Source organism: Palaemon carinicauda, chromosome 32 (genome assembly GCF_036898095.1).
Source record: "Palaemon carinicauda isolate YSFRI2023 chromosome 32, ASM3689809v2, whole genome shotgun sequence".
NCBI classification, from domain to species: Eukaryota; Metazoa; Arthropoda; class Malacostraca; order Decapoda; family Palaemonidae; genus Palaemon; species Palaemon carinicauda.
Window position 1 is genome coordinate 11,662,328 of NC_090756.1, and position 20,000 is coordinate 11,682,327.

The window sequence follows — 20,000 nt, forward strand, 5'->3', positions numbered from 1 at the left end:
GTGGATGTCGTCCTTGCTCTGGCAATCGCTCTGGCTGCCTCCTTCGAAAAGCCTCTAGCTCTTGAGAGTCTTTCGATAGTCTGAAGGCAGTCAGACGAAGAGCGTGGAGGTTGGGTGTACCTTCTTTACGTGAGGTTGACGCAGAAGGTCCACTCTAGGAGGAAGAGTCCTGGGAACGTCGACCAGCCATTGCAGTACCTCAGTGAACCATTCTCTCGCGGGCCAGAGGGGAGCAACCAACGTCAGCCGTGTCCCTTTGTGAGAGGCGAACTTCTGAAGTACCCTGTTGACAATCTTGAACGGCGGGAATGCATACAGGTTGAGATGGGACCAATCCAGCAGAAAGGCATCCACGCGAACTGCTGCTGGGTCTGGAATCGGAGAACAATACAAGAGGAGCCTCTTGGTCATCGAGGTAGCGAATAGATCTATGGTTGGCTGACCCCACAGGGCCCAAAGTCTGCTGCAAACATTCTTGTGAAGGGTCCACTCTGTGGGGAAGACCTGACCCTTCCGGCTGAGGCGATCTGCCATGACATTCATATCGCCCTGAATGAGCCTCGTTACCAGCGTGAGCTTTCGATCTTTTGACCAAATGAGGAGGTCCCTTGCGATCTCGAACAACTTCCTCGAATGAGTCCCTCCCTGCTTGGAGATGTAAGCCAAGGCTGTGGTGTAGTCGGAGTTCACCTCCACCACCTTGTTAAGCTGGAGGGACTTGAAGTTTATCAAGGCCAAATGAACTGCCAACAACTCCTTGCAATAGATGTGAAGTGTCCTTTGCTCCTGATTCCATGTTCCCGAGCATTCCTGTCCGTCCAGTGTCGCACCCCAGCCCGTGTCCGATGCGTCCGAGAAGAGACGGTGGTCGGAGGACTGAACAGCCAATGGTAGACCTTCCTTGAGAAGAATGCTGTTCTTCCACCACGTTAGAGTAGACCTCATCTCTTCGGAAACAGGAACTGAGCCCGTCTCTAGCGTCATGTCCTTTATCCAGTGAGCAGCTAGATGATACTGAAGGGGGCGGAGGTGGAGTCTCCCTAACTCGATGAACAGGGCCAGCGATGAAAGTGTCCCTGTTAGACTCATCCACTGCCTGACTAAGCATCGGTTCCTTCTCAGCATGCTCTGGATGCATTCTAGGGCTTGGAAGATACTTGGGGCCGACGGACAAGTCCGAAAAGCTCGACTCTGAAGATCCATACCCAAGGAGACAATGGTCTGGGATGGAACGAGCTGAGACTCCTCAAAATTGACCAGGAGGCCCAGTTCCTTGGTCAGATCCATAGTCCATTTGAAAATCTCCAGACAGCGACGACTTGAGGGAGCTCTTAAAAGCCAGTCGTCTGACGGAGCCGGACACAAGATCATGATACTGCTGCACAGTCTGTAAACTGTCAATCATGGGCAAGCGAGGAAGTACAGTGACAACCCGAATCTGTCTAGACTGTCTGGGTCGTACAGACAACTCCTTAACGGGTTGCTGAGGTTGCCCACTGCGTCACAACAAGTCCCTTCTGTTGGTTGTTGAACGTCTTCCCCGTGACACATTGACTCCGTAAACAAAAAAAAAATCCTCTAACAAGGACTAAGCTTGGACTGCATGTCATGCAACACAGCTCAAGGTCTATGGGAGCAGGTGTGGTAACAGACGGGATTAGCGGCTGAAGTGTAACCATTACCTTCCCTGTAAGCATGTTATGCTTAAATAAAAGTCCATAAGAGGTTATGCAGCTAAAGGCTCCCTCCAAATGACAGAGTCCTCAAGGGAATATCAGAAGGAGGGAGAAAAGAACTTTCTCATCTACAGGGACCTTATCCTAGAAAAGCTAAGTTCTCTGAGTGAGGGTTCACTGGTGCAAAGCAGCAGACTAGAAGGCAACGTTATGAAACTGCTTGACAGTCTAGTGAGTTGGCAACAACCCAAGATGTGTTGAGAAGCATGCGGTAAGGTATGCAGAGCATGATGTATGCAGAGTATGCTGTATGCAGAGCATGCTGTATGTAGAGCATGTTGTATGCAGAGCATGCTGAATGCAGAGCATGCTGTATGCAGAGCATGTTGTATGCAGAGCATGCTGAATGCAGAGCATGCTGAATGCTGAGCATGTAGTAAGTAGAGCCTGCTGTAAGCAGAGCCTGCTGAAAGGAAAGCAGAGCGTGTGCATGGCGTTTAACATTTCTCAGAAATTCCATGACCAGTGCTAGAGTGCTTTATGCATGCTTGCATGGGGTTTAAACCATGGTATGCTGAACAGCAGAGTCAGAACGAGCTGGAACAACAACAGAGGTTTCCTCAACTTGAGGGAAAACCTGAGGTTCAGACTGCATAGGCTGAACAACAGACGGAGCAGAAGGCAGGTGCAAGGGTGAAGGAGGTTGACTCCTAGCAAGAGTTGCACCCAAGGATTGCACCAGCTGAGCGGAGGACGGAGGCGGAGTAGTCCGTTCCTGTTCCTGAGAGATGAGTGGAGCATGAGAAGGTTGAGGCTGCGCAGAACAAGGTAAAGTTCTAGCAAGCTGAGGCTCCTGAGGCGCAAGTGCATGGTGTAGATGAGCTTGCCTAGATGAGGGTTGAACTCGGTGCAGCGCTGGTTGAGCAGACAGACTCACGGAGGGGAGAGGTTGTTGTACCCCAACCGAGAGTTGCACCACTGGTGGAGCAGCAAGGGGAGGAGGAGGAAGAGTGTAACTCTCCTGATCCCAAAGCAAGGGTTGCCTTAAAGAAGGCTGAGGCTGAACAACACTGTGAACAGCAAACTCCGAAAGTGGTTCAACATCGTACGCCTGGCAGATGGAGCTGCGACCAGGCGGAGCAGGTGCAGGCTGGGCGAGCACAGGCGGAGCAGGTGCAGGCTGGGCGAGCACAGGTGCAGCGAGAACAGGTGGAGGAAGTGCAGGAGGTGCAACACTCTCAGCCCGACACTCACGCATCAAGTCCGAAAGCTGTGCTTGCATGGACTGTAGTAGAGTCCACAACATCATACGCCTGGCAGATGGTACTGTGATCAGGCGGAGCGAGTGTAGGAGGAGGGAGTGTAGGCGGAGACGGAGGAGCAACACTCTCAGCCCGACACTCACTCATCAAGTCCGAAAGCTGTGCTTGCATGGACTGTAGTAGAGTCCACAACATCGTACGCCTGGCAGATGGTACTGTGATCAGGCGGAGCGAGTGTAGGAGGAGGGAGTGTAGGCGGAGGCGGAGGAGCAACACTCTCAGCCCGACACTCACTCATCAAGTCCGAAAGCTGTGCTTGCATGGACTGTAGTAGAGTTCACAACATCGTACGCCTGGCAGATGGTGCTGCGACCAGGCGGAGCAGGTGCAGGCTGGGCGAGCACAGGCGGAGCAGGAGCAAAATTAAGAAAGAGAGTCTATACTCTCTTAGACACCAACACTTCCGTCTAAGGGAAGGGTCGGCCATTGAAAGGTGAACGAGAGTTCATACTCTCTCGTCACCAAAATTAATCAAATTAATTCCAAAAGCTAACTAAGCTAATATAGAAGTTTTCCAGTAAAGCGACAGCCGAAATCAAAGAGAAATACTTCACCAAAGTCGTGAAAATACTCCAAGAACATAAGCGTATCCCAGAACGTCTTGCCGGAAGCACGACAGAGGAATAATTGAGGAGGTGTCAACAAGAAGTACTTGAGTACCTGGCCACAGGTGGCGCTGGTAAATACACCCCCTTCTAGTATTGTGATAGCTGGCGTATCCCTCCATAGAATTCTGTCGGGCAACGGAGTTGACAGCTACATGATTATCGGGTAAGTTTAATATTGAAAACTCGTTAACAGGGAGATGCCTCGATCTCTTGACCAAATGAGCAGGTCCCTTGCGATCTCGTACAGCGTGAGGGAGTGGGTGCCTCCTTGCTTGGAGATGTACGCCAAGGCTGTGGTATTGTCGGAGTTGATCTCTACCACTTTGTTTCGAAGGAGACTCTCGAATTTCATCAAGGCCAAGTGGACTGCCAAAAGCTCCTTGCCGTTGATGTGCATGCTCCTCTGACTTGAGGTCCACAGACCTGAGCATTCCCGACCGTTCAGGGTCGCACCCCAACCCAAATCCGACGCGTCTGAGAATAGTACGTGGTTTGGGTTCTGAACTGCTAGGGAAAGTCCCTCTCTCAGACTGATATTGTCGTTCCACCAATTCAGGCATGCCTTTACTGGTTCGGAGACCGGGATTGAGACCGTCTCTAACGTCTTGTCCTTCTTCCAGTGAAAGGCTAGATGGAACTGGAGAGGTCGAAGGTGTAGCATTCCTAGCGAGACAAACTGTTCCAGGGATGATAGAGTTCCTACTAGACTCATCCAATTCCTGACTGAGCACCGTTCTCTCTTCAACATAAGTTGGACTTTGAGCAGGGCTTGCTCTATTCGGGTGGCAGACGGAAAAGCCCGAAAAACTGGACTGCAAATCTCCATCCCTAAATACAGTATAGTTTGGGATGGAATCAGCTGGGACTTTTCTAGGTTGACCAAAAGTCCCAATTCCTTGGTCAGATCCAATGTCCAATGAAGATCCTGCAGACAGCGATGACTGGACGAGGCTCTGAGAAGCCAGTCGTCCAAGTACAGGGAGGCTCGGATTCCCGATAAATGGAGGAATTTTGCTACATTCCTCATAAGCCTCGTAAACACGAGAGGAGCAGGACTTAGGCCAAAGCACAGGGCCCGAAACTGGTAAACCACATTTTTGAAAACAAACCTCAGAAACGGTTGGGAATCTGGGTGTATAGGGATGTGGAAGTACGCGTCTCTTAGGTCGAGAGAGACCATCCAGTCTCCCTTTCTGACCGCTGCTAAGACTGATTTCGTGGTCTCCATGGTGAACTTTGTTTTCGTAACAAAGACGTTGAGCGCACTGACGTCTAGCACCGGTCTCCAACCTCCTGTCTTCTTCGGGACTAGGAAGAGACGGTTGTAAAACCCCGGTGATTGAAGGTCCGAGACTTTCACCACCGCTCCCTTCTCTAGCAACAGAGACACTTCTAGGTTTAGGGCTTGTCTCTTTGACTCCTCTCAGTACCTGGGAGAGAGGTCGATGGGGGAAGTCGCTAGAGGAGGTTTGCGTACAAATGGTATTTTGTACCCTTCTCTGAGCAACTGAACAGACTGTTGGTCTGCGCCCCTCTTCTCCCAGGCCTGCCAGAAGCTCTTCAATCTGGCTCCTACTGCTGTCTGAGGCTGTGGGCAGTCAGACTCTGCCACGTGAGGACTTGGCTCCTCTCTTCTTTCCTCTCTTTCCCTCGGCACGAGTACTTCCCCTGCTGGGAGCTCTGCCACGAAAGGGTGGGATAAATCTGGACGCCGGAGTGTCGATCCTGGGTCTAGCAGAAAAGGATGTAGAAGGAGTCCCCTTGCGAGCAGAGGACGCCACCAACTCATGGGTGTCCTTCTGCACAAGTGAAGAAGCTATGTCCTTAACCAATTGTTGCGGAAACAAAAACTTTGATAAGGGAGCAAAGAGCAGTTCTGATCTCTGACAGGGAGTAACTCCTGCCGAAAGAAAAGAGCAAAGGGACTCTCGCTTCTTTAACACTCCCGACGTAAAAGAGAAGGCGAGCTCATTGGAACCATCGCGGATGGCTTTGTCCATACAGGACATAATCAGTAAGGAGACATCTCTATCAGCCGATGAGATTTTCCTACTTAAGGCTCCCAAAGACCAGTCAAGGAAGTTGAAAACTTCAAAGGCTCTGTATACGCCTTTCAGCAGATGGTCAAGGTCCGAGGAGGACCAACTAATCTTCGAGCATCTCATGGCTAGGCGGCGGGGAGAGTCTACGAGGCTTAAGAAGTCACCCTGGGCAGAGGCAGGGACTCCCAAGCCGAGAACTTCTCCCGTGGCATACCAGACGCTCGATCTAGACGAGAGCTTTGACGGAGGGAAGGCAAAGGCCGTCTTCCCCAAATTCCTCCTGGTATCCAACCAGTCGCCTAAAAGTCGTAAAGCTCTCTTGGAAGAGCGAGAGAGCACTAGCTTTGTAAAGGCTGGCATGTTAGCAGGTAAGCCTAGAGCAAACTCAGACGGTGGCGAACGAGGAGCAACAGTGACGAAGTGATCGGGAAAAAGCTCCTTGAAAATTAACATGACTTTCTTAAAATCCATTGATGGAGGAACCGTTCTAGGTTCGTCTACATCCGAAGGATGATCATCATGATGAGGGTCAGCAACGTCCTCATCTGAAGGATCCTCATCCGACAACTGCTGAGTAACAAGCAAAGGGGTTGGCAATGCTTGACAAGCAGAGTCCACACGCACTGGTGCATTAGTAGCAGTCCAGGACGCTACGTCATGTAACTGCTTAACAGTCTGACTGTCAACAACAACAGGAGCGGGAGGACGCTCGACGTCAACTCGAGACTGTTTTGACTGCCTAGACTGAGCAGTCAAAACAACTCTAGACTGCGGTGGTTGACGCTCAGCGTCAAAACAAGTCAACTCCGCTGGTTGGCGAACGTCCTGAACGTCAACAAGAGCATTAGGAAGTGGCTGAACGTCCATATGCGGCTGAAAGTCAACACGTGACTGCATCGAGTGAGGCTCTACAAAGCGTGACTGACGTGACTTAGCTACGCCAACGTCAACAGGACGAGCAAAGGCTCGTTTTGGCGGCTGAAGGCCAGGATCTCGATGAGTTAAGCGGCGAGGATCATCGTGAACCTTATCGGCAGAATAGTCTTCCATAAGGGAGGCGAGCTTAATCTGCATGTCTTGCAGCACAACCCATTTAGGATCAACGGGAATGGTTGCGGTAAAAGACGGGGTTAACATCTGAGACGGCACAACCTTGCCTACACCAAGACTCTCTGAGCCTGTGTAACGTTGCTGCTTAGGCGGCGAGCAGTCTTCCGATGACTGCAAAGGGTCAGAGCTGTCCCAATGGCTACAACCAGGACGCTGGACCTGTCCTGAAGGGACCGACTTTCGCTTAAGGGGCCTAGAAACCTTGCTCCACGGTTTCTTATGCGAAAAGCCTTCGGATGACGAGGAGAAAATGGTCTCTCTCGTCTTATGGTAGGGGCGATCTTGGTGAGACACGCCTGTTACCATAGAGGGAACGTCTGTTCGCTGATCAAGGCCTCTCGAACCCATAAGTCGTACGACATTACTTCTCCCCTGGGCTTGGGAGCTTGCAAGAGGTCTCGGACTAGGCGAACGACAGGCACGAACAGACGAACCCTCGGTCGCAACACTGACAACACTTTGCGCACTAATCACTTTCCCACGATTTTCCGCTGTGGCACTCTGACACTTTAGCTCTTTAACGTCAGCCATGAGTTGATTACGATCTGTTGCTAACGATTCAACTCTTTCACCCAAGGCATGAATGGCACGTAACATGTCTCGCATCGATGGTTCCTGAGTGCCAGTAGGGGGTTCAGGCACAACCACTACAGGGGAAGGATTAGGTTCAGGGGCATGTGGAGAGGAAAAATCTACTGATCTAGAGGAACTCCTCCTTACCCTATCTCTCTCTAGCTTACGAGAATACTTGTCGTATTCGAGCCAATCGAATTCCGAAAGGCCCACGCATTCCTCACACCGACCTCCTAATTGACAGGTTTTACCCCGACAATTAGAACACACAGTATGTGGGTCGAGAGAGGCCTTTGGAAGACGCCTATTGCAATCCCTAGCATTACACTTACGAAATCTAGGGGCTTGTGAAGCGTCAGCCATTTTGAATTAGTCAAAGAAAGTCCAAAAAACAATCCAAGTCATCAACAATTAAATCTGTCCAATAAAGAGTTCAAGAGTTTAAGTTGAGGAAAAACACCTGCACTGCGAAAGCTCAAACCAAAATGAAGTACTTCACCAAATATGTTGAGAAAACTCCAGGTTATACAGCGAGTATTGATACGTCTTGTCGTCAAGGTCGACAGAGAAGAATTGAGGCTTGTTTACATGCATGTGTGGTATCTGGCCGATAGTTGGCGCTGGTGGGCACACCCGCAACCTTCATAGCGATCGCTCGCGAGTTTTTGTGTGTTTTTCTGTCGAGCCGCTGGAGCAGCAGCTATTATATATTCACCGGCTAAGTTAAATATTTAAAATTGTATTTTTCCTAACCATACAAACCTTAACTATTTACATAGGGGGGGTTTACTTTCGGCGTAGCTGAAATGACGAGCCATTAGAATTTAACGAGGGTGTATTACCCCCGCGCTAGTTAGCAAGAGGGTAGGGGAGTGGTAGCTAGCTACATCTCCACCCCACCCCCCCACACCGGTGAACTGCTTCACTTCAATTAGAGGTAGGACTTGCCTTGGGGGACAGGGCTGGCGGGCAAATATGTGTAAATAGCTAAGGTTTGTATGGTTAGGAAAAATACAAATTATCTCCGAATTTGTCATTTGTTCCGTAACCAAAATACAAACCACGCTATTTACATAGGGTGACTTACCCTTAGGAAGGGTGGAAAGTCCCCAGCCTTACTGGCTTTGGCTTACCTGGGGACTCAGAATCCGAGAGAGCAGCACTCGAAAAAAAGTCCCCCTGGACCTCGCAAGTTTCTTGCTACGCAAGAAACGTGCGGCCTACATAAGCTTGTGTGTGGAGGGAAGAAGTGTGACTTGTCCAAGGAAGTCGACCTGAAGTCCTTTAGCTGGAATTCTAGGCTAGGACGTTCCCAATACCACCTCGTCAGGGTATGGGGGACGCGACAGTATTAACTTAATACTAGGAACACAAGGGAGCATGGTTTACCTACAGAGGTTTGAGGTCAGCTATGCAGAGAACCCAGGATGCTGCTTTCCCCAAGAGAGGGGAGGATGAAGAAAGAAGTAAGGGCCAGACATACTTCTTTCATTCATGCAGTCTAAAACCGGATAGCAATGCCCTCAACCTTCTGCTACCTGTCCATTAAGGAGCCTGAGGTTAGACCACAGGGCCGATAGAAAACGTATCGAGGCTCCTGTGGGTCACGTCCTGCAGGTAGTGGGCTGTGAAGGTCATTAGACGCTTCCAGACTCCAGCTTGTAGCACCTGCATCACAGAGTCGTTTCTCTTGAAGGCCAGGGACGCTGCGATGCCTCTGACATCGTGTGCTCTAAGGCGACATGACAGAGGAGGATCTGGATTCAGGGCGTGATGGTTGAATTGAATTGAATTGAATATGGGATTTAGGCATTAAGCCAAGCACTGGGGCATCAAAGGCCATTCAGCGCTTCAGGGCGTGATGGATGACCCTTTGAGTCCAGGCTGAAAAGGCATTCTTGATGACCCTCCTCTCCGTCCTCCGTGCTCCCAAACAGGGCTTGCACGTGAGGACGAACTGCAGCTGTTCTTTAAGGTAACCCCTCCGACTCCTTACTGGACATAGTAGGAGAAGGTCTGGGTCATCTGTTACAGAACGGAGACTCGAAATCCTGAAGGAGTCGACCGAAGGTCCGGGATTCCCAGATTTTGAGTGTAGTAACCAACTCAGGGACGAACCTGGACGTTACCTCCACCTATCCTTTTGAATGGGCGACGTCGTACGAGAGAACCATGAAGTTCGCTGACACGCTTGGCCGAGGCCAGAACGAGCAGGAGCACCGTCTTCCAAGACCGGTAACGATCAGAAGCCTGGCGTAATGGTTCGCAAGATCTCTTAAGAGCCCTAAGAGCCCAAACCATGTTCCATGGAGGAGGTCTCACTTCCGACTGTTGGCAGGTAAGTTCGTAGTTTCGTATGAGCAAAGAAAGATCCAGCGAGGAGGAACTGTCTATTCCTTTCAGCCTGAAGGCCAGGCTTAAGGCTGAGCGATAGGCTTCCACCGCCGAGAGAGAAAGGTGTATTTCCTACTGCCGATATAAATTACAATAACCCCGCTATGCTGGAATAGTGGTATCAAGGGGAGAGGTACCGCTCCCACGACACCAACCACAGGAGACTCTTCACTTCGCCTGGTAGACCCCTGCGGATGACTTTCGCAGGTGTCGAAACATCCGCTCCGCAACTTGCTGCGGAACGCCTCTCTCTGTGAGGAGATGCTGGATGGTCTCCAGGCGTGGAGCCGAAGCGATGCTACGGTTTGTGGTAGATGTTGCAGTGTGGTTGTTTGAGTAGCTCATGTCGTGGGGGAAGCTCTCTCAGGAGTTCCGTCAGGAGATGCAGAAGATCCAGGAACCACTCTGCATGACGCCGCAGCGGAGCTATCAGAGTCATCGACAGGTTGACCGATAGTCTTGTTGAGCCCCCTTCTCAACAGACAGAACAGTGGGGAGACGTAGACGTCGATGTTGTCCCACCGTGTAGAAAGGCATCTTGCCAGAGTGCCTTGGGGTCTGGGACTGGGAGTAGTACAGCGGCAGCTTGAAAACTCAAGGCTGTCGCAAACAGGTCCACAAGGTTAGGACTTGTAGGCTACCAGGGGGGGGGGGGGGGGCGAAGACCACTCGGTACTCTCTATCTGTGAGGCCCTGCTCAGACTGACGGAGAGCACATTCCTTTGTCCGGAATGAAGCGAGCCGATAGGGTATTGAGTGGACTTCGGTTCATCTCAGTATCTCTACTGCAAGATGAGAAAGTTGTTGTTCACGGAGTGACTCGCCAGGGTCTGTTGGAAGTGTTGAAGGGCCAGAATACGGCCTTCATTCCTAGCAGATTGATCTGGAGGTACCCTTCTGGTTCCGACCATAGGCCTGATTCAGAACGTGCCCCCCCCCCCCCCCCCCCCTTGTTTTGACGAGTCCGAGAACAGGATCAAATGTGAGGGAAGGACGAGAAGATCCATTCCCTTGCAAAGGTTCCCGTAGGTTAACTACCACTGCAGGTCCATTCGTTCCGCAGGTCCCAAAAGGGACCAGGATGTCCGGGGAATCGTTGTCTTGATTCCACCGGGACTTAGGCCGCCGAAGCAGGGATCTCATCCTGAGGCGGCTGTTGGAACTAGCCTGGCCAAGGAGGAAAGGTGACCTAGGAGGCGTAACCAAGGTTAGGCTGGAAGCTCTCCTCGTCTGAGGAAAGGTTCTGCCACTCTCCTCAGCCTTGCTATCCTGTCATCTGATGGAAGGCTTGGAGATTGGAGTCTAATATCATGCCTAGATATACCAGTTGCTGAGATGGAAGCAGAGAAGACTTCTCGAGATTTACCATGATCCCTAGATCTTGGCAAAGTCCCAGAAGCTCGTCTCGGTGTCGAAGAAGAGTCGATTCCGAGACTGCCTGGGTTAGTCAGTCATCCAGAAAGCGAAGGAGACGTATGCCGCTCCTGTGTGGCCATGAAGATAATACGGTGAACATTCTGGTGGACACCTGCGGTGCTGTGGAGAGATCGAAACACAGCACCTTGAACTGGTATAACTTGTTGTCTAGGCTGAATTTCAAGTACTTCCTGGAAGACGGACCAGTGTGTACATGAAGTCTAGTGGTCTCACTACAAGCCTGATTGACTCTGCTGTTCCACGCTGAACGAAGTTTTTTCAACAAACTTGTTCAGGGCTGAGAGGTCGAGACAGGTTTCCAGCCTTCCGACGCTTTCTTACAAGAAAGAGTCGACTGAAGAAGCCGGGGGGGGGGGGGGGGGAGCCGTCGATGACCTTTTGGAGAGCATACTTCTAGAGCATGGTCTCGATTCCTGCCCGAAGGGCTAGCCCCTTTGCCGAACCCATGGGATAGGAGCTCAGGGACGCTGGATTCGCTGTCAATGGAGGTAGAGATGTAAAGAACGGGACGCGATATCCTTGGCTGATCGCGGAGATTGTGCAGGAATCGGCCACGAGTTGTTGCCACCTGAGCGCGCAACCTTAGGCATCCCCCTACTGGGGACCATGCAGGGGGGTTGCCAATCCTAGCGTTTGCGGCCTCGGCTGCTCCCTCAGGATTATTGCCTCCCCAGGAGGACTTCCCGCCTTTCTAGTCCGCGTGAGTGAAATTGCTAAACAGTATGGCCGTAATATGTCGACGATCTTGACAATCCTTAAACAGAAGGAAGCTATTAAAGCAGTGAAACCTTCTAAGGGGATCACCATAATTTCAAAACGCCGTAGCCCTATCATAGAAGAGATGGAACGACTTCTGCTAGTGTGGATCAAGGACAGAGAGATCGTTGGCGACACCATCACCGAGACCGTCATCTGCGAGAAGGCGCACGCCATCTTTACGGACTTGAAGGAGGAGAGCTCTGGGGGTGATGCTGGGGAGAGTTCAACCGAGCCTTCTTCAGATGATTTCAAGGCATCTTGTGGCTGGTTCGAGAAATTTAAGAAACGGTCCGGGATTCATTCAGTTGTTCGCCACGGAGAGGCTGCTAGTGCGGACACAAAGGCTGCAGCTGACTTTGTCAAGAACTTCGAAAAGATTGTGCAGGAAGAAGGCTACGTAGAGCAGCAAGTGTTTAATTGTGATGAAACCGGGCTGTTTTGGAAGAAGATGCAGAGTCGAACCTACATCACCGCTGAAGAGAAGAAATTGCCTGGACATAAGCCAATGAAGGATCGGTTGACTCTTGCCCTATGTGCCAACGCTAGCGGGAACTTTAAAGTCAAGCCCTTACTGGTTTACCATTCAGAGAACCCTAGGGCCTTTAAGGCACACAACGTCGATAAGGATCAGCTTCATGTTTTCTGGCGATCCAACTCGAAGGCCTGGGTCACTAGGCAATTCTTTGTGCAATGGGTTAACCAAGTTTTCGGCCCTTCTGTGAAGAAGTATCTTCATGAACAGAAATTGCCTTTAAAGTGCCTGCTATGCCTTGACAATGCACCCGCTCACCCCCCCGGACTTTAAGATGATATCTTCGATGAATTTAAGTTCATAAAGGTGCTATATCTTCCACCGAATACCACCTCTATCCTCCAGCCCATGGACCAGCAAGTCATCTCTAATTTTAAGAAGCTGTACACCAAACACTTATTTAAGCAGTGCTTTAATGTCACGCAAAGCACCAACTTAACTTTGCGTGAATTTTGGAGGAGCCACTTCAACATCGTGCACTGCTTGAAGATCATAGATCAGGCTTGGGTGGGATTAACTCGACGGACCCTCAATTCTGCCTGGAAGAAGCTGTGGCCTGATGCAGTTTCTTCCCGAGATTTCGAAGGTTTTGACCCCGAACCTGATCCCGTGGTGGGTGCAGCGGAAGCCGTAGAGGAAATCGTCTCCTTTGGCAAGTCCATGGGTCTGGAGGTCGACGCATATGACATTACGGAACTCGTCGCCGAACATCACGACGAACTTACCACGGATGAGCTCAAGGAACTCCATGCTATGTCTGAGCACATGAGTGATGACGAGGAAGGGAGCGAGGAGGTAGAACATGTGTTAGGTTTGGCGCATATAAAAGAGGTGTTAGGAAAATATCAAGACGTGGTCGACTTCATCGACAAATACCATCCAAAGACATTGCAGGTTTGTCGTGTAGTTTCGCAGTTCGATGATGTTTGCCTAACTCACTTTAGAAACATTCTGAAAAGCCGTACCAAGCAATTATCTATCGATAATTTCTTTAAAAAAATTGCGAAGCGAACTCGTGATAAAGAGGATGTAAGTGATTCGAAGAAAACGGCAAAGAGTGGAGCGGATGAAAGTGAAACAAAGAAAACGGAAAAGAGTGAAGCGAACGAAATTCAGTCAATCTTAAGTGTAGAGAGTGAAAGTGATTAAAATTACATAATCATCAAAAAGAAAAAAAGAAAATGTAAAAAAAAATATAAAATATAAAAATAAAAATAAAAAATAAGCTAAGTTATGTTAAAGTTCACTTAGTGTAAGTTAGAATAAGTTACGGTAGTGTACGTTTATCGTAGTTAACCTCTCTACCTCCTCGCCGCCCGTCCGTCTCCTCTCTGCGTAGCAAGACTAACAACACCTGCGCTGGAGTTTCTAAGGTAAAGTGACGCTAAAAACCCGTTTCTTATTCATATATATCATTTTTTGCTAATTCTTCTTATTTACATGTCTATTATCTAATTTAGTGTGCATAATTCTCATGGGAAAATTATGTGTAGTAGTTTATTAAGAAGTTATCATAGGTTTTTGGGCTCAACCATGGATTAATCCTATTTCAATGTATTCTTGTGGGAAAATTCGTTTCTACATCCGAACTTTTTTTACATCTGAAGTTGGTTCTGGAACGGTTTAAATTCGTATGTAGAGGTACCACTGTATCTCCATATCGGATCATATCCTCTTGATGTTTTTGGGCATTTCCACCTGTATCAGAACCTAAAATGAGTTCTGAGTGATTAACCCTTTTACCCCTAAGCTATTTGGAACTTTCCAACCCTTAAACCGCGGGCCTTTTTTTTTCAAGGACATTTTGCAATGTATTTTTTAAATTGCTCTAACAGCCTTAATTTTTGTCATAGAGAGGTTAGGTTGGTCTCATTATTTTGGAAAATGCCTGAAGTTTCTCATAAAGTTATCAAAAATATGCAAAAAAAAAATGTAAATAGCAGTTTTATGCAAGGACGTACCGGTACGTCCATGGGGGTAAGGGGATGAGTTTTGTGAAACGTACCAGTACGTCCATTGGGGGTGAAAGGGTTAACAGAAGTGCCTATATACATTATTGGCTTTTCTTGGGACCAAAACTATTATTATTCCTCAAGTAATCCCAACTGAAAAAAGGGGTTTATGATGAAAAACTATATACTGAACATATTTTTTATTATGAAAATCTGAGCAAAGCTATAGAATGGTGCAATAAATATCTGTATTAAATAAAACTGGTTTGTAATGTATTTAGTGGCGTTTTGAAATTTTTTTTTAAATGATTCCTGGCAGAAATCCATAGTTTTTGAGTTATGGTGGGTCGACTACCATAACTGAAAAGCTATGTCTTTGCATTATGTACCGTCATCAATTATGTTCGAAACTCTTAGAAATATACAGTGTATTAGTCTAATTGTATTGATATTCAAATCAAGTTTTTTAGACTTCGTTGTTTCCGCCAGTCATCGTAAAACAAAAGCAGTTGTTATCATCAAAACCAAGTACAGTAATAGCAATGAAACATGGTCAAACCTTGGAGCTTTTGTTTGCCAAAACCTCGAGACATAGAGACCAGGAGTTTCCACCAAATACTTATTTATCCACCCCATTTTCTATGGAGTCGTTTGTAGTAGTATTCATCATACTACAAATGCCTTCTTAATTAATTGAGCAGATAATATACTGTATTGGTTTGTGATCTGCCGTATGTTCGCTTCGCTACCAATTAAACATTATCTCATATCTATCCTAAACTTTCCTTATTAACACAATAAGTAAATTAAGAGCTATGATTATACTGCATATTCCAATACTGTATTGAAAACAAATAACAAAAAGGTTTAGGATATCAATTGGTGGGTCATTTATTTTCTTCGTACAAGTAACTTACGACAGAAGCTCCACCTATCATTGTTTTTCTGGACTACCGGGTGGAAGGAGGCTCCTGTGGCCTGTGCCAAGATGACAAAAGGAGCAAAACGGGGATTTTTTATCAAAAATCTGTAACTTCGTTACTAGAAGTTTCCACCAGTAGTATATGGGATACAAAATAGTTTATATGCAAAGATCTATTCAATTATGCAAGTTTCAATGTCTTAACTAATATTGCACTGTTCTTTAATGAAACCAAGAATTGTATCCGGAACATTATTAAAAAAACTGATTCAGCAAGCTATGGGTAGACAAGGCAAGAGTAGGTAAGTGTAGGTAAGGTAACAGAAGATATGATAAGGATAGGTAAGGTAACAGTGGGTAAAATAAGGGTAGGTAAAGTGAGGTTAGGTATTACAATGGTACAGAGTCTTTTGTAAATCTTGTTTTCATTATTTGGTTTGTTTCTGCATTACATTTTTTTTTTCAATCATATTTAAAATCCAAGATACGTCCTTTGCCAATCTGTACTGCTAAACTTAATCTGAGGATAGTCCACTCTGGCATGAAATTACTAATCTCGAAAAAAAAATATAGGCCTAGGCTATAAAATACACATATCAGGCTAGTCACACAAAAAATACCGCATCAACTGTATAATTATTAGAATATCAATGAAGTTATGACATATTACCTTCACAATAATAGGAAAATGGAGTTGCAGTGCAGTTCATTATAAACAGCTGTTCTCTCTTGCAACTTGCAAGGGAGAAACCATGACTTGGTGACAGACTGGAAGCAGACGATCAACAACATTGCGATTGCAGTTTCACCAAAACAGTTCCAATGATGTTCAGTTAAATTTAAAGTTTTTCTTTTTTCACTTGCTTAATCTCCACTTTCAAGTATCTTAATCATACTATTTAATTAAAATACATACTGAATTGCTAGTATAAATTGGATCTAGAACTAGCAATAGTAACGTTGATAGTAGCAGAGTAAATTATTGTCATTGTAAGATATATAGAAAGACTTCGAAAGTAGAGAGGGAAGGAGGTTCTTGTTTACATAGAAAACACATCGTAATCTATATTTTATTTTACGTGGACGAAACGAAACAAATAAAGAAAAATTCGTAATAATATAATTTGATACTGACTTTATTAGCATTTTCATTACTAATATGTATTTAATCCCATTTTCTATAGTTTAACTAAATACGAAATATCTCCCGGCACTGTGCTTTCTACAATAAGGCTATATACAAGAATTTCCTCTCTTCTTTCGACCTCTTTTTTTTTTATTAACTATCATTGATAAAATATAACATTACCTCTGCCAGTTCCAGGAGAGAGAGAGAGAGAGAGAGAGAGAGAGAGAGAGAGAGAGAGAGAGAGAGAGAGAGAGAGAGAGAGAGAGAGAGCGAGAATGGCTGGTAGTCTTATTATTATTATTATTATTATTATTATTATTATTATTATTATTATTATTATTATTATTATTAATATAAACTAAGCTACAATCCTAGTTAAAAAAAAAAGGAGGATCAATGAAAAAACTGAAATAAGAAAAAAATAAACTATATAAGCCTAGGCTATATGAGGTAATTGATAACAATATATAATATCTTAAGATCAATAAAAATGTTAAACAGATCTGTCATATATAAACAATGAAGAGAGAATCGTGTGCCTGACTTTACCGTCAAGTAAGAGAACGCTAACCTAAGACAGAGGAAGACCATAGTACAGAGGCTATGGCATTACCCAAGACTAAAGAACAATGGTTTGATTCTGGAGAGTCCTTCTCCTAGAAGAACTGCTTACCATAGCTAAAAACTCTCTCCTATCCTTACCAAGAGGGAAGTAGCCACTGAATAATTAAAGTTCATTAGTTAACCCTTTGAGCGAAGAAGAATTTTTGGTTATCTTAGTGTTGTCAGGTGTATGAGGAAAGATGAGAATGTGTAAAGAATAGGCCAGACTATTTCATGTATGTGTTGGCAAAGGAAAAATGAGCCGTAAGCTGAGAGGAATCCAATGTAGTACTGCCTAGCCAGTCAAAGAATTCAGTAACTCTCTATCGGTAGTATCTCAATGGGTGGCTGTTGTCTTGGCCAGCCTACTACCTGTTAAAAAGGCCTTAACACCCTGGGTACTTGCCATAAGTGTCAGAAGATGCGAGGGGTTATGTGAAGTCTGATGTGGACCTCCAGACCATGAACAACACATGCCCCCTTTTTATATCATATTCGCCAAAGACGTAATTGAAGGCCTTCAGATACTCAAACGCCAATCCTTCTGCATCATTCAACCTTCTTAAGTTAATAAGAATAAACCCAGTAATAATTTTGCCCACCAAAATTAAAAAGTGAAAAAGTTAAGAAATAGAAAAACTACAGTAGGCTACTCATACGAAAAAAATTTATGTTTATGAAGTAGGCATAAACTTTAACTCTTTTCATCGTCCACTTCACGTTGGCTTCATATGCAATCGATTGTTCTGACATATCTAGAATACTTCATAAATGAAACTATATAAATAAAAAAAAAATAAACGTTAATCCAATAGGCCTATATTTGTGGGCGCGACTTTCAACCTCTGTTTGGAGTTTTGGAAATTGAGATCAATGTATTTTTGTCCGTATATTTCATGTTTCAAAAGTATTTTTATGAAAATGATTTATTTTATTGTTAAAAAAAGTTCATTATATACGGGTTATCATTACGTATTCACATTCAGTCCAGTACACAACTCTTTTGTGACCTGGAACCTATTTATATAATCTTTCTTCAAGAATTCCAGGGAAATATATTCAATACAATAAGCTCCCACAAGGCATCCGAAAATGGAAGATATTAAGGCTTTCAAGAGGAAAATGAAGACTTTCTTGTTTTCTAAGTGCTTCGATAATGTGGATTTTACAACGAGCAATATGCTGTGTGAAATGATGAATGTGTTGGAATGAACATAATAAAATGAATGTGAAGGTCCTGTAGAGAGTAGGATTCCCCTGCTGTATAGGACCAAGAAAGCAGCCCTTAAAGTAAAGTAAAGTAAGTAATTTAGTTTCCCATGTGCAGTAACATCTCCATTTTCTATGATTTTCTGATGGGTAGATTATAAGTTTTCGTAGATTCTCCATGATATTCATAAATAAGCATTAGCTGCAAATTTCTTTAAGTTATGTTCATCGTATTTCTTTGCCTGCTCATTCTTTTATTTACAATTTCTATGTTTTGATAATGCTGAAAGATACATAAAGTGTCAGAGACGATAGCTAAACATAAAAATCGTAACTTTAAAACCTACGCTGATGAGAATATATCATGCTAACCACGTCTTGTTCATGTGTGCCATTTGGTACATACCGTGTAAATTTTTTGGATTTACGTAAAGTGTCTCACAACTCCTTGGCAAATAACCATTAAATATGAGGATTATGTCCTTATAATCCCCAATGGAAAGGGAAATAAGTCTATGTAAAAAAACATTAAACCTGATTTTGCCAAATCAAAATTTTTCGGGAAAACTTTGCTACTGTTTTTAATATTGACTTATCTTTGCCATTCAACTATGAAAGAAAAGACAATGAATTACATAGCCTACTATGGAATGCAGGTTAGGCTACTTGTTTCAGGGTAGCGCTGTGGAGTTCCATTATACATCTTGCTAGTGTCCCAGGATATCATCTGTATTAAGATAACGCCATCTACAACAAAGACACAGTCCTTTGGACCCATTAGTTCCTAAATCCCTTATCGCCTTAATCAACTGTGGTTTGTTTGCAGGGAGAAATAGGCTACATTTCTTTTTTCAAAGTTGTTATTAGAGCCTGAGGTAGTTGTTCAGCCTATGTTCCGGCAATCAACAACCTCTGAAGGAGTAATTAGGGTTTTGTTTTAACAGTTTTCTCTTCGTTTAGCTTGAGAGAGAGAGAGAGAGAGAGAGAGAGAGAGAGAGAGAGAGAGAGAGAGAGAGAGAGAGAATGGATGGTAGCAGTGTTAATTCAGCTAACTTCCTTTGCAATGACGACATTTGCAGATGCATTGGCTGTAACCCTTTTAGTTATGTGGGTCCTTTGACTGGCCAGACATTACTACGTTGGATCCTTCTCTCTGGTTACGGTTCGTTTTTCCTTTGTCTACACATACACCATATACTCTGGCCTATTCTGTACATAATTTCCTCTGTCCTCATACAACTGACAACACTGAGATCTCCAAACAATTCTTCTTCACCCAAGGGGTTAACTACTGCACAGTAATTGTTCAGTGGCCACTTCCTCTTGGTAAGGGTAGAAGAGACTCTCTAGCTATGGTAAGCAGCTCTTCTAGGAGAAGGGCACTCCGGAATCAAACCATTGTTCTCTAGTCTTGAGTAGTGCCATAGCCTCTGTACCATGGTCTTCCACTGAATTGGCTTAGAGTTCTCTTGCTTTAGGGTACACAAAACAAGAGGAAGAGAAATAAGATAGAACAATGTGTTCGAGTGTACCCTCAAGCAAGAGAACTCTAATCCAAGCCAGTGGAAGGTCATGGTGCAGAGGCTATGGCACTACCCAAGACTAAGTGTCTAGTTTCAGTTCCAATTTAGATACTCACCAGAACGTTAGCTGGCCAAGCCCAACCCGCCACTGTGGTGCCCAACCACAGCAGTGACCTCCCCAGGAAACAGCTTAAACTCACGGTCCCGGG

At 45.6% G+C, this 20,000-nt stretch overlaps 1 protein-coding gene across 1 annotated transcript in view; it reads left to right on the plus strand.

The window, feature by feature from the left end:
* Positions 1-13,602, plus strand: part of LOC137625473 (WD repeat-containing protein 87-like) — an 83,054-nt gene extending 69,452 nt beyond the window's left edge. The window contains exon 6 of the mRNA XM_068356384.1: positions 13,462-13,602. Coding sequence (XP_068212485.1) covers positions 13,462-13,602 — 141 coding nt within the window. The remainder of the gene's footprint in view (positions 1-13,461) is intronic.
* Positions 13,603-20,000: the final 6,398 nt, after the last annotated feature.